Genomic DNA, 14,780 nt, shown 5'->3' with positions numbered 1-14,780 from the left:
TTTGTATCTTTAAGTTATTACAATAATTATTTTTTATTGCACACTGGCCTTTTCAGCAATAAAACCTTTGAATCCTGAACATGTGCTAGGATTAATGTCAGAGTAATGTAATGTGTGTGTGTGTGAGTGTGTGTGTGTGTGTGTGTGAGTGTGTGTGTGTGTGTGTGTGTGTGTGTGTGTGCACCTCTCAGCCAGCCCTCCCTTGCTCAGTGAGGAGATGATGATGGGGTCAAAGGGCTCCTCGGTGCCTGAGATGGTGATTCCCAGCGGGCCTCCGTACCTCTGCAGCTCCACCGTGTAGATGATGCTGCCGGACACTTCCTGTTCATCTGAAACAGTCGATAAAGGTTCATTCAGCACAGGTGAACGCTGAATGACTGTGAGAGCATGGCGTTTCCTGAGATATTTGATATACATCAGGCTGAAGTTTTCACTAAATGCATAAAGTGCTGTCAGGCAGCCTGGAAAAGATTGTTTTCCAACCTTGAAGCTACCTTGAAAAAAGTAAAATCTGACATTAAGGGATTAATAAAGGACTGTAGGAGGTTCTGGTTGATGATGAAGAGGTTTTAGGGGCCCTTGATTTGTGCTGAAATGTCCTTGAAAAAATTCTACAGGTCTTTAAGGAGGTCCTTGAGATGCCTGATGACGTTCAAAGGGGTCTTTGAGAGGAGGGTCTGAAAGATGCTTGAACATATTCTCAGGGTTTAATCAACAGTCTGCGAGCGTCTCGTCCACATGAGGAAATGCAACCATTCACATCACTTTCTCTGAGAAAGACAAGCAGCAGTATGATCAGCTAATGAGAGACTGAGGCTGGTGAACAGACAGTCCACGGTCTAATTATTGACCCCTGGAGGACACCGTCTTCATTACAGCCCATAATAGACAACACACTGATGACTCAGTTTTTCTTAGATGTTTAATGTGACCTCCCATTAGACAGCGGGGGGAGTCCCACGAAATTAAACTGTACTGATGGTGGTCAAATAATGCTGGGATGACATCATGCACCTTGTGAAAGATGGCAAGCCGTGATTGGTCGGGGACCAACATGTGGTCCGTCGTGTGTCTCAGACGAGTCTCTATGATATTTAATGACCATCTTAACACACACAAATATCATGTAGCCTGAATCCAGACTTTATACCTGAGTTGTCTTCGTCTTTTCGGATCTTCAGTTTGACGAGCTCCTCGCACTGCTGCAGGATCTGAACGGCTTCCTCCATGGAGCAGTTCTCCACCCGGATGTTATCGATGGCCAGCAGCTTGTCTCCCAACTCCAACGTTCCCGTCCTGAAAACAGCAAAACAGAGAACCGTTACCAAACCGGTGAATCTCCCACAGACAGTAACGTTCCCTCACTGCACGCAGTGACACCGAGTGAACAGCTGTGACCTGCTGACGAGCCAACAGAAGCATTTTAACTCACACTCCAAAACACATGACCTACAAAACACACACACGCACGCACGCACGCACGCACGCACGCACGCACGCACGCACACACACACACACACGGACTGCTAGCCTAATTAACCAACCAACCACAGACAGCTGACACTCTACGGTTTACAGTGGTGGAAAGTAACTCAGTACATTTACTCAAGTACTGCACTTCAGTACTGTTTTGAGGTACTTTTACTTGAGTGTTTCTATTTTCCACTTGTAAATTTTCTCTGCTGCATTTGTCTGACAGCTGAAGTCACTTTACAGATCAAGATTTTAACAAACACAATATCAGTTTATATAATAACTATTCAACAGTATATGAAGCATTTAAAAGGAGCTAAATTAAATAATTCATTGCACTTTTACTTCAGTCAAATCTTGAATGTAGGACTTTTACTTGTAATGGAGTAGTTTAATATGAGGCTGACTGAGATTTACAGTCAGATACGTGTGTGTGAGTGTGTGTGTGTGTGTGTGTGTGTGTGTGTGTGTGTGAGTGTGTGTGTGCGTGTGTGTGTGTGTGCGTGTGTGTGTGTGTGGATTTGTGTTACTGATGTTGTGGGGACATTAGTCTGTTGACACAGTCACACTGTGGGGACTCGCCTTCCACCAGTCCCCATAACGTCACTACCTGTCAGGGTGAGGACTCGGGTTCAGGTCAGAGTGTGTGAGTACCTGTGAGCGACGCTGCCTTTCTTGATGTCAGAGATGATGAGAGGATCACCTGCTTTCCTGTTGGACGGAGCTGGAGACAGATGGACAGACAGCAGAGAGACAGGCAGGGAGACAGACAGACAGCAGACAGACAGCAGAGAGACAGACAGACAGCAGAGAGACAGACAGACAGACATCAGACAGACAGTCAGACAGTCAGACAGTCAGACAACAGACAGACAGCAGAGAGACAGACAGACAGACAGACAGGCAGGCAGACAGACAACAGACAGACAGCAGAGAGACAGACAAACAGACAGACAGACAGACAGACGGAGAGACATCAGACAGACAGACAGACAGCAGAGAGAGAGAGAGAGACAGACAGACAGACAGCAGAGAGACAGACAGACAGCAGAGAGAGAGAGAGAGAGAGACAGACAGACAGACAGCAGAGAGACAGCAGACAGACAGGCAGACAGACAGACAGACAGACAACAGACAGACAGCAGAGAGACAGACAGACAGCAGAGAGACAGACAGACAGACATCAGACAGACAGTCAGACAGTCAGACAACAGACAGACAGCAGAGAGACAGACAGACAGACAGACAGACAGACAGACAGACAGACAGCAGAGAGACAGACAGACGGAGAGACATCAGACAGACAGCAGAGAGACAGACAGACAGCAGAGAGACAGACAGACAGACAGACAGACAGCAGAGAGACAGACAGACAGACAGACAGCAGAGAGAGAGACAGACAGACAGACAGACAGACAGCAGAGAGACAGCAGAGAGACAGGCAGACAGACAGACAGACAGACAACAGACAGACAGTAGACAGACAGACAGAGAGCAGAGAGAGAGACAGAGAGACAGACAGACAGACAGCAGAGAGACAACAGACAGACAGACAGGCAGGCAGACAGACAGACAACAGACAGACAGCAGAGAGACAGACAAACAGACAGACAGACAGACAGACAGACAACAGAGAGAGACAGACAGACAGCAGAGAGAGAGACAGACAGACAGACAGACAGACAGCAGAGAGACAGCAGAGAGAGAGACAGAGAGACAGACAGACAGCAGACAGACAGACAGACAGGCAGACAGACAGCAGAGAGAGAGACAGACAGACAGACAGACAGGCAGACAGTCAAAGGTGATTTTTACGCAGACAGAAAAGTTCAAACAGGATAATTCAGCTTGTTTACTCGACTCTTCGGGATAATGATTGAATGTTAAAAAGAAAAATCAAAGCAGGTAATGTAATATTGAACTGACAAATGTGGAGGAGGGCCATGGCTCAATATATTATGATGAAATCATTCATTTCAAATAAAACTTTCATCTCACAGATGTGCGCACATGATGTGAAAAAAATCCAACAGGAAAACTCGAATCTGGATATTTAAAAAGTGGAAATCCTGCAGCTGAGCTGGAGTCAGTTCATCCTGAGGGGAACATGAATGTCTGAACCAACAATCCACCTGAGCGTTGTTCAGATAGTTCAGTCAAGAAAGAACGGTCACATGCTCACTGACATCATTAAGACTCATCCTCTGGGGACCATGACCGTCTGTACAAAATCTCAAGGCAAATACTTGCTGAGATATTTCAGTGTGGATGAAAGTAGACCGACTGATGCTGCCGTCCACACAGCCACACCTCGAACACCGACAAACACAGGTTTTATTTTGCTCCTGAACGCTCTGAACTACTTTTTCTTTTCCACCGTCTACAGATGAGCGAATATATTTCTTCCTTTTATGTTTTTACTCACAGCTGATGGTGATTCCCAGCTCCACTCCTGGTTTCTTTGGGAGCTTCACATGAAACGTTCCTGAACTGGGGATGACCGACTCTGAGAGACACAAACAGACGCAGAGAGTTAATCGAGGCTCTCCTCTAAATATTATCGCACGCACAAAGTTTGGAATATTTGGTGGTGAACAATATAATAATATATTTGAGGGAATTTAAACTTGGCGTCAGCAGTCAGAGTACTTCGATCTCTGCTGAAGAAACAAAGAGCTAAATACTTAGAGCACTTTACTCAGGTACTGTGCTTAAGTACAAATGTGAGGTACTTGTACTTTACTTGAGTTCACTTTTTACTTCAACTCTACTGCATGTATCTGACATCTTAAGTTACATCCAATAAATGCAAATTAGAAAGACAAGAATATTAATTAGCACCTATTTTTATAACTGTTCATTTCTCACTATTTTCACGATGTTTCCAAACCGATCGATCGATCGATTAATGGAGGAAATAATCAGCTGATTGATCCAGAATGAAAAGAATCATTAGTTAAAATGAAGCTCAACCAGCTCCAACAGTAAAATCCTGCTTTGACATGAACCACTGAGTCACAGTAATCTGATGAGATCAGACAGAACAGGAGAACAGGAGAACAGTAGATCAGATAGAACAGATAGAACAGGAGAACAGGAGAATAGATAGAACAGGAGAACAGTAGATCAGATAGAACAGGAGAACTGTAGATCAGATAGAACAGGAGAACAGTAGAACAGTAGATCAGATAGAACAGGAGAATAGTAGAACAGGAGAACAGTAGATCAGATAGAACAGGAGAATAGTAGAACAGGAGAACAGATAGAACAGGAGAACAGTAGATCAGATAGAACAGGAGAACAGTAGAACAGTAGATCAGATAGAACAGGAGAACAGTAGAACAGATAGAACAGGAGAACAGTAGATCAGATAGAACAGGAGAATAGTAGAACAGGAGAACAGTAGATCAGATAGAACAGAAGAATAGTAGAACAGATAGAACAGTAGAACAGTAGAACAGGAGAACAGTAGAACAGATAGAACAGTAGAACAGGAGAACAGTAGAACAGATAGAACAGGAGAACAGTAGAACAGGAGAACAGTAGAACAGATAGAACAGGAGAACAGTAGAACAGGGGAACAGTAGATCAGATAGAACAGGAGAATAGTAGAACAGGAGAACAGTAGATCAGATAGAACAGGAGAATAGTAGAACAGGAGAACAGTAGATCAGATAGAACAGGAGAATAGTAGAACAGATAGAACAGTAGAACAGTAGAACAGGAGAACAGATAGAACAGTAGAACAGGAGAACAGATAGAACAGTAGAACAGTAGAACAGGAGAACAGTAGAACAGATAGAACAGTAGAACAGGAGAACAGTAGAACAGATAGAACAGGAGAACAGTAGAACAGATAGAACAGGAGAACAGTAGAACAGGGGAACAGTAGATCAGATAGAACAGGAGAATAGTAGAACAGGAGAACAGTAGATCAGATAGAACAGGAGAATAGTAGAACAGATAGAACAGTAGAACAGTAGAACAGGAGAACAGATAGAACAGTAGAACAGGAGAACAGATAGAACAGTAGAACAGTAGAACAGGAGAACAGTAGAACAGATAGAACAGTAGAACAGTAGAACAGGAGAACAGATAGAACAGTAGAACAGGAGAACAGATAGAACAGTAGAACAGTAGAACAGGAGAACAGGAGAACAGATAGAACAGTAGAACAGTAGAACAGGAGAACAGTAGAACAGATAGAACAGGAGAACAGGAGAACAGTCACAGGGACATTTTACTGCACTCAGTACTTTTACTTTGATACTTGAAGTACTTTTCCCTCATTATACTTACACACTTTTACTGCAGTAACATTTTCAGTGTAGGACTGATGGAATTTGTTTATTCATGTTGTTTTTAATGTATTTGCCACAGAAATCTATTTTGGTGACTATTTTTCATGAATATCACGATAAAAACTGGCACATAAACATTCAATTTGCTTGATTGTTTTTCCGTCAATGGGCACAGAACCAAATGCATTTTAATCACAGAACCAATCTGAGACATCGATCGGAGGCGTCCACATACGTTAGGTCGTACGGTTGTTTGTGTCAGCCGAGCTGCATGCTGTGATTAGCATCGATGATATCTCCTGCAGGAACTCACTCACTGCGTCTGTGAGTCATTAATGACAACAGCTCAGGCGTAGGTGGTTATTTATACCAGGCGGAGGACGTTACACTGACAAAGAGTCTGACAAATTACAGTGAGACACCAGAGAGACAGACTGAAACACAGACAATCAGCACAGACACCAGACGGCTGCTTTGTCTCACAGCAGGTTTGATTTCATCAACACACTCTGACACTAAACGCTTGTGTTTGTTTTTTCACGTCGAGACTGAAACTGAATGAAAAGAAACTTTTGAAGAAGAGAACTTTGAAGAAAACGTACACAGTAATGTGAAAGTGGGACAAAAGGACACTTAAACTGAGCACTGTGGTAACGAAGCTCTATTAATTAGCTTTCCTTCCTCTTCTTCTTTAGTCGATTTAGCCGAGCATTCGGCGCCGTGTATTTGTTGCATTACTGCTTCTTACGCTAGCTGACGTTACTGCACTGAAGTACAAAAGTAACAGATTTATGGAGGAAATTAACTGAAACATAGACAGGAAGCAGCAACAAAACAGCTGCGGCTAAATTCCAGGATTACTGTTGGCAGACCGCCATCCAAACCTTCCTCTAGATGTTCAAGAAAGGAATATTGCTGTGTTAATTTTATCCGATGTTAAGCCGCCTGTCTGAAACTAAGCCCAGACAATGAGCAGCGTTTAAGTGAACAAACGGGTGAATCAGCTCTGAAGTGGAGAGAACAGGAAGCTGCGATAAAAATCGACAGCGAGAGAACGGCTCTGTTCACGCAGCCGCTGTGTGATAACAGCTGGATTCGCTGTGGAGAGTCGGCCTGCCGCATCACAGGAAGCCTGCATGTGTGAGCCATGCAGTGAGCTGGAAACACTGCCTTTACCCCTCACCTCCAAATACATGACAAGTGTGTGTGTGTGTGTGTGTGTGTACCAGCCACGTCGAACTCAATCTCCAGTGTGAGCTGAGCGGTGATGGACGAGTCTCTGAGGAGCTGATTGGTTTCTTCCAGAGTCGAGTCTTCAGTAGGAACTCCATTTATGGACAAAATCCTGTCACCGATCTGCAGGATACCACACCTACACACACACACACACACACACACACACACACGCACGCACGCACACACACACACACACACGCGCACACGCACACACACACACACACACAATGGAGGTTAGAGTGTCTTACACACATCTCAGTGTGTCGCCTGGAGGAGAGTAATGACAGTAAATCTGAACCTTGAATCTAACAGGATTCATTAATAAAAATGTGTGTTAAAATGAAAACAATGTTCAAATACAATTAAAATATATTCTGAAAATGTAAAAAACATTATGTGAGAAAAAAATAAAAATAAAGATTAAAATTAAAAATTAAAATTACTACGAAATAAATGAAATTAGAATTAAATAAAAACTATAATAAAAGAAATAAACTACATTGTTTTCTGTTGTTACATTACTTTGATGTAAAACACAGTCTATAACACAGACACACAGTGTGTCATATTATTTATGATTTACTGATTTTATTCTCATTTCTTTTAGCTGTTGTAGGTCTTTTGATATTTAAGTTTTTTTTAAATGTCTGCTTTTTTTAATAAAGCCCTTCAAGCTGCATTTTATACATAGGAAAGGTACGATATGAAGTAAATAAAATGTATTATAATGAGTAGCAGTAGTATAGTTCCTCTCAGTACCTCTCAGCCGGGCTGTCGGGGTCAATGTAAGCGATGAGCGGTGGTGAGGAGAGCGTTTCCGTGGCGAAGACGCCACCCTGTAGCTGCAGGCCGAACCCCATGATGCCATCACCGAGCAACGTCACCTCCGTGGTTTCCGTGTGAACGACCTGACCGGCGAGGCCGACGGTGCTGGACGCAAGAGACACTGAGGGAGAGGCGTAGAAGAAAGAGTTTAAACCGAGACTTAATTTTACTCCATTATATGTTAATATTTATTTTTTATTTTGGTGTAATGTGTGAATGTTTGGACAGGTGTGCAGGTTGTTTATGACAAATTAAAACCAGATTAAAAAAAAGCAGACTTAGTGTGCCTAGAGGTGCCCAACCTGTGGTTCAGGGTACCCAACAGTTCCCCAAGATAAACCCAAAGGGTCACAAGCTCATTAAAGGATAAAAACAAACTCAAACAAAGCTCTGTGAGGCTCTACTGAAGCACACTTTGAGTTAAATGCTAACATCAGCATGCTCATAATGGCAATGCTAATATGCTGATGCTAAGCAGCCATAATGTTTACCATGTTCACAATCATAGCTTAGTGTGCTAGCATGCTGTCAGTTGCTAATTAGCACTTAATAGAAAGTCCAGCTGAGGCTGATGGGAATGTCACTAGTTCTGCAGATATTTCTTCATAAATCAAAGTATTGGACACATTAAAATGTTGACCTGATGATGAGGATCACCAAAGTTATTAAAGTTCATCCTGAGGAGAACATGAACGTCTGAAGCAGGTTTCATCACAATCCATCCAACAGTTGTTGAGATATTTCAGCCTGGACCAACTGGCACGAATAAAATAATCTTTGCACTTCATTCTGATTAAACAGATTTGTTCCTTCAACCTAATGAAATGTTATGAAGATTCACCTGCTTACTGATCCAAACATCCAAAAAGATTGAAACTGTCATCTGAAAGAGGAGCTTGGATTTATTTCAGCTCGGCTCTCCTTTTTGTTTCAAGCTCAGCTCACTGGTGATGAAATGAAACTCACACCAACAGTGATCTGAGAGGAAATGTGGGTCTACAGCCCTGGTCAGAGGTCAGAGGTCAGAGGTCAGAGGTCAGACTCACGGGAACTCTTGAAGTCCTTCTTCTTGGCCTTCCTCCTCATCAGCGTGCCCCGTGGACTCGTGGGATACATGTTCCTGGGCAGAGTGCTCATGTTGAGGGACGAGAGACTATAGGCCGACATGGAGCCGGGAGAGAACGAGTGGCTAAGAGCTGCAGAGGAAGAGAGAGAGATGATAAGCGGAGGTCTCTCTCTCAAACGAAAACAACACACTTCAGGAAGAGAGAGAGAGAGAGAGCGAGGCGGACGTACGAGGGTTGTTTGTATGGCGGTTGTGCGATCTGGCAGCTGATTGGTCAGGGTGGTACGTGTTGTAGTGGTATGGGGGGAGGATAGGGGCGGAACCTCCGGTCTCCCAGGGGAGGGGACGGGGACTACGCTGCACCTTGACTGCACACACACACACACCATCACACAGGAGGGTGTTTAGGTTAAGACAGAAGGAAAGGTCAGAGGTCAGGTAGCTGCCTGTATCACAGCTTTATAAAAGATTACATCCTGTTTATGTAATCTTTTATATGTACAGAATGTTATTCATTTTTATCAAATCATTTATTAGTAGTGTTAGTGTTAATACCCTGCTGTGGTACATTCAAGGCCAGTGAAGTCTGGTGTGAGTTTTATACCACGCTGTGGTGCATTCAGGGCTGTTCAGGCCTGGTATATGTGTTAATACCCTGCTGTGGTGCGTTCAGGGCCGATCGGGCCTGGTGTGTGGGTTAATACCGTGCTGTGGTGCGTTCAGGGCCGGTTGGGCCTGCTGTGTGTGTTTATACCGTGCTGTGGTGCGTTCAGGGCCGGTCGGGCCTGGTGTTGTGGCAGGATCTCCATGCGGACGGTCTGACAGGAGGCAGAGAGCAGCTGAGTGGCTTCAGCCAGAGAACAAAACTCCATCGACTTCCCATCAACAGACAGGATGTGATCTCCTGCATGCAGAGCACCACACCTACACACACACACACACACACACACACACACACACAATATACACATAAACACACACACATAATCAGTTCCGCACAAACAGATTTACATATTATGAATTCTGGAGGAATAAGAGTACAGGTATGTTGCTACAGAAAACAGTAAAAAAGTTAAAGTAGAAAAGCTGAATCAGTGGCTCGAGGTCGGAGGTCAGGTACCTGTCTGCTATGCTGGCTGGTTTGACCTTGTCGATGATGATGACCTGCTTGTTGCAGAACATGGAGGTGGACAGAGCCACACCCAGACTGGAGCCTGTCGCCTTGGCAACCTCCACCAGCAGCGGCCCCGACGCCGTGGCAACAGAATCTGGCGGAGGGCAACAGAGACACACAGTGAAAAACCTCCAATTTACAGTACAAGTGTTCACATGGGGCTCCACAGGGTTCAGTTCTTGGTCCTGTTTTATCTCATCTCTCAAAGACACGATCAACTATCAAAATACTTATTAATTAATTTTGTTAATCAATTAATCATTGTAGGTCTGTTTGATAGTGACTTAACTTACTGTGTACTCCAAATATTGATGTTAGTGTGAGTATTAGCAGAGAGTTTGAACTGACCCATCACTGAGACGTCGTACTCGAGCAGTAGCGTGGCTTCCTGCCCGCACTGCTTCAGGATGCTCATGGCTTCTGAGAGCGTGCTGCCGTGGAGACGAATCCCGTCGATGCTGAGCAACCGATCGCCCGGCTTTACGGTACCTTCTCTGAAGGGAGAGAGAGAGCGAGAGAGAGACGGTTTCTACAGAGGCTCGCGAGGGACAAAACCCCTTCAGACAGAGTGTGAGGGCAGAGGTCGCTCACCTGTCAGCTGGACCACCTGGTCTGATGGTTGTTATGACGATGGGGCGAGACTTGTTCCTGTCTTCATGGGCCCCACCTGCAATCACACAGTCATGTCATGTATTTATCTTTGACACACACACACACACACACACACACACACACACACACACACACACACAGAGCTCTTCTCACCTCTGATGACGAAGCCGAAACTGTTTCCTTCTTTGTGAAGCGTAACTTCTACGTTCTTGAACATGACCCCTGACCCCTGCACCGCTGCAACACACCGGAGCATCAACACATCAGCATCACCTCTGACCTCCTGCAGCTTTAACAACACTGAATATGTTTCTTAACACACGACTGTTTTACTTATAATACTATTACTGCCTCTATTACCACTGCCGGCAGCACTTACAGACAGGCGGCAGTTCGTACTCGACCTCCAGGACGACTCGTTCCCCGACATTCTTCAGCAGACTGATGATCTCGTCGTGTCTGAACTTGGCCAGGTTGATGCCGTTAACGGCGCGGATGTAGTCGCCAACGTTCAGCTGGTCACTCCTGCACAAACAGTCCAAATATCAACTCTGATTTCACAAGTGAAGCTCACTTTGTGATGGCGAAGCCTGACTCGAGTTAGTCCACAGAGCAGACACCTGACAGCCTGAGATCCTCTGATCCTGGATACCTGTCATTTCTACCTGCTGTCCTGGATCTGAGAGGAGGACATCAGGCCGCGACCTGGCTCAGGAACAGGACTTAGACCCATGACTAAAATCAGTAAAATCTAAACTGGTGGATGGTGGATGGAGGCTGAAATCCTTGCTGCAGGCATGAGAATGAAGCCAGGCTCAAGTCCAAAGAGGACGAGATAAAGGACGGATAACTTCTCCGGGTCATCAGGGGACGTTTTGGTTATTTTATAAAGTGGAAAGTAGGACTGTCTTACTTCTTGACTTGGGCATCAAAGCTGAGGTCACAATTATACAGATCAGTCAATATTATATTAAGATATAAATAACAAGAAATGACCATAGAGGAATGATAAAGATATGTCTGAAATTACATAGTTTATCCACAGAAAACACCAACAAGTTTACTTTCCACTGTAAATGTTAAAGTCCCGCTCAGTAAAAACCTTTAAAAAGTTAATCCTATAATGCCTGACCCAAGAAATAATGGGCAGAAAAATCTATTTTTTTGAGTGTGAAGACTTTATTTGGCCCTTTAACTTTTTTATTAAAAAAAAAAATTGCAAATATGTATTTTTGTTTGTATCGTTGGTAATACAAAACGTTTCAGAAATGCATGTATCAAATATGATACCCACGGCATTATAGGGTTAAGGGATCCTTTTAAATATCTTTCTTTATGTCTCGTGTTTAGAGTGCTTTTATTGGATTGTTAAACATCGGTATTGGCCTTTGAACTCCAGTATTGATTAACCTAAAATAATCATATTAACATGAATAAATAAACAGCAGATATGTGGTTTACATGGCTGACAGGTACAGTTATAGTTACAGTTACAGTTACAGTTACTGTATGTTCAGGACTTGAAAACACTCAAACACATTTAATATGATTTTAAAATGACGCCAAAGTCATTGAACATTTCTCCTGGAGTCAAGCAGAGGAGGACAGAGGACAGATCTAGAGCAGACCAGAACAGACCAGAACGTAATAAAACAGAGAAGATTAGAGCGGCACAGCAGACCAATCAGACTGTGACGAGCTACCTGGCAGCGATGCCTCCCTGTCGCAGGTTCGAAACCCGGGGCTTCCCGTCTTTGTCGATGCCTCCCGAAACCGTCAGCCCGAGCGTCGTCCCCTCCTTCTTCATCAGCTCCACCACCGAGCAGCCTCGGAACTCGTCTGCATCACACAGGTGAACAGGTGACTCTACTGCACAGCTGAGCTCCTTTATTTCCTGCAGGTTTATTCTTTCCGTCCCTCCTCCTTTCCTTTCTTTGCACTCTGACTTCATCGTTTTCTCCCCTTTCTCTCTCCCCGCACAGAGAAATGAAATAATAATCTGTAAAAAGTGAAGCCATCTTTTATTCTGTCGCACATCTATATTTAATCAAACGGCTGAAATATTTAACAGCGGGAGAGACGGATAGAGAGAGGGAGATGTTTCAGAGCAGGCCGGGTACGATCTGATGCGAGCTGTCCTCAGGTGATAAAACAGAAAGCAGAATTTCAATAAAATGTTGTATTTTAATATTAATCAAGCGGGGACTGGCCCTCTTTCATTCAGACGGGATTAAGACATCTGATCTTTGGCCGTGACCGTCACTGTCTCCTTCTCCTCCCTCATCTTTTCCCTCTTTTCAAGTTGTCCTTTTCAACTTTTCTAAAACACGAGCTCTGACTCACAAACCTCAGAACCTTCTATTCTGATCAAATGTTAGATGAACCAGTTTCCTGCAGCGGCGAGGGACAAACTTTAACAGTTAACTTCACACTGAAAGACGATGAATTACAGCAAAGCTCGTCTCCGAGGAGACGAGTTTGTTCAGGCTGCAGATTTGACTGTAAATCAGAAACAGCTCCTCTCCCTCTCCTCAGCTTCCTCTCCGCTGATGAAGATCCGTCTCTGCAGCAGTTTCTGTTGACATGGTTTGAGACACCAGGGGCTGGCGGATCTGAAGATCTACCAGTTTGTCCATCAAATGCCTCAGAAGCTCCACCAGTTACTTCAACCAATTGAAGCTTTACCTGTTCCACTAACTGGTTCTAAAGTGTTACCAGTTCCTGTAAGTGGTTCCAAATCTTCATCACATCCTTTAACTGGCTCTGAGCCTTCACCAGTTCCTCAAACTGGTTTAAACCCTGACCAGTTGCTGTAACTAGTTCACACACTCAACCGGTTCCATGAACTGGGTGTCAACCTCTACCATTTTCTCTAACTGGTTCCAAGGCCGTACCAGTGCTTTAACAGGTCCTGACCTCTATGGACTCTGACTGGTTCTAAAGCTCTACCAGTTCTGAATCTGAAACTTCTTACTGGTTCCTCAGTGTCACCGGTTTCTCTAGATGGTCCGACTAGTTTTGAAGTTTGACTAGTTCCTCTAACTGGTTCTGAAACAACACCAGTGTCTGTAATTAACTGTGGCTCCACCACTTCCTGTGACTGGTTCCAGACATTTTGAACCTTGAACCAGTTTCTCTATGTGGTTCCAAAGCCAGAGCAGGTCCTGTGACAAAACTCCACTGCTACTTTAACTGGTTTCACACGTTTCACGTTCAGCTAACTGGATTAGTTAAATAGTTCAGTTCTGCTTGCTGGTTATGGTTTATCAACGTATTAATAATGAATCCAAGTTATGAACATAAACCAGTTCTTCTAACTGGTTTTAGCTGTCTTTGGCTGTAGCTACTAGCTGCCGTCAGCTAGTTAGCCCAGTTAGCTGTGCAGCTGCAGTGCAGTGGTCCTGCTTGCATACATCTCCCAGCTGAATCTATCAGACTGCCTCTAGAGGTACAAAGTGTTACTACAAGACAGGGCGCGCCGCAGCTAACTGGTTAAAACTTCTAGCCATATCTTCCACACTTTACCTTTAACTGGCTCCATAAATCTAACTGGTCTTATTGGCTCAGACTATTTTCTTTCTTTCTTATTATTCACTGGAGAAACAGAAATCTGGAAGATTGTCCATCAGTGTAGCAGCTCTCTGCGTTCACTGACATCGTTCTGACGACTGTTTCAGGTCACTGATGTGATGTTTACTCGTTATATTATATAAATATTGGAATATTTGGATTGGACCGCTCTGATACGAGTTGAAAGTAGGCCACCAGCTCCAGGTGTGAGGAGATAAACTGCGCCTGTGAGCATCTTCCTGCAGGTCACACGGATAGAAAACATCAGCTAATGTTTGTGTGCGTCCTATTTTCAGAGCTCTTATCTTCATAGCCGTGCTTATTAGCTTCAGACAGCAATCAAACAGAGCAGAACCAAAAGAGAACAGAACAAACGGACACAACAGACCACAAAGAACCAAATAAACCAGACCAACAGTGTACTGAGTGTGTGTTACCTGGTATACTCTGCCTCCTGATGGCCAGCGCTCCATCTGGAGGTCGCGACCCGGCAGAGTGTTTGGTGTACGGCCCCTCATCTGGA

The 14,780-nt window shown here is 44.2% G+C and overlaps 1 protein-coding gene across 1 annotated transcript in view; it reads right to left on the bottom strand.

Annotated features, from left to right (window-relative positions):
- grip1 (glutamate receptor interacting protein 1) overlaps positions 1–14,780 on the bottom strand; it is a 45,557-nt gene that overhangs the window by 12,420 nt on the left and 18,357 nt on the right. Inside the window, exons 2-16 of the mRNA XM_041963997.1 lie at positions 14,695–14,775; positions 12,391–12,526; positions 11,067–11,212; positions 10,841–10,924; positions 10,667–10,742; positions 10,424–10,569; positions 10,022–10,169; positions 9,656–9,825; positions 8,882–9,031; positions 7,770–7,956; positions 7,001–7,146; positions 3,899–3,979; positions 2,128–2,197; positions 1,151–1,296; positions 185–329 (exon numbers count right to left, since the gene is read on the bottom strand). Of these exons, the coding sequence (XP_041819931.1) occupies positions 185–329; positions 1,151–1,296; positions 2,128–2,197; positions 3,899–3,979; positions 7,001–7,146; positions 7,770–7,956; positions 8,882–9,031; positions 9,656–9,825; positions 10,022–10,169; positions 10,424–10,569; positions 10,667–10,742; positions 10,841–10,924; positions 11,067–11,212; positions 12,391–12,526; positions 14,695–14,775 (1,912 nt within the window). The remainder of the gene's footprint in view (positions 1–184; positions 330–1,150; positions 1,297–2,127; positions 2,198–3,898; positions 3,980–7,000; positions 7,147–7,769; positions 7,957–8,881; positions 9,032–9,655; positions 9,826–10,021; positions 10,170–10,423; positions 10,570–10,666; positions 10,743–10,840; positions 10,925–11,066; positions 11,213–12,390; positions 12,527–14,694; positions 14,776–14,780) is intronic.

The sequence above is a fragment of the Chelmon rostratus genome, chromosome 22 (assembly GCF_017976325.1).
Source record: "Chelmon rostratus isolate fCheRos1 chromosome 22, fCheRos1.pri, whole genome shotgun sequence".
In the NCBI taxonomy this organism is placed as follows: domain Eukaryota; kingdom Metazoa; phylum Chordata; class Actinopteri; order Chaetodontiformes; family Chaetodontidae; genus Chelmon; species Chelmon rostratus.
This window is presented reverse-complemented; position numbering and strand designations above follow the sequence as displayed.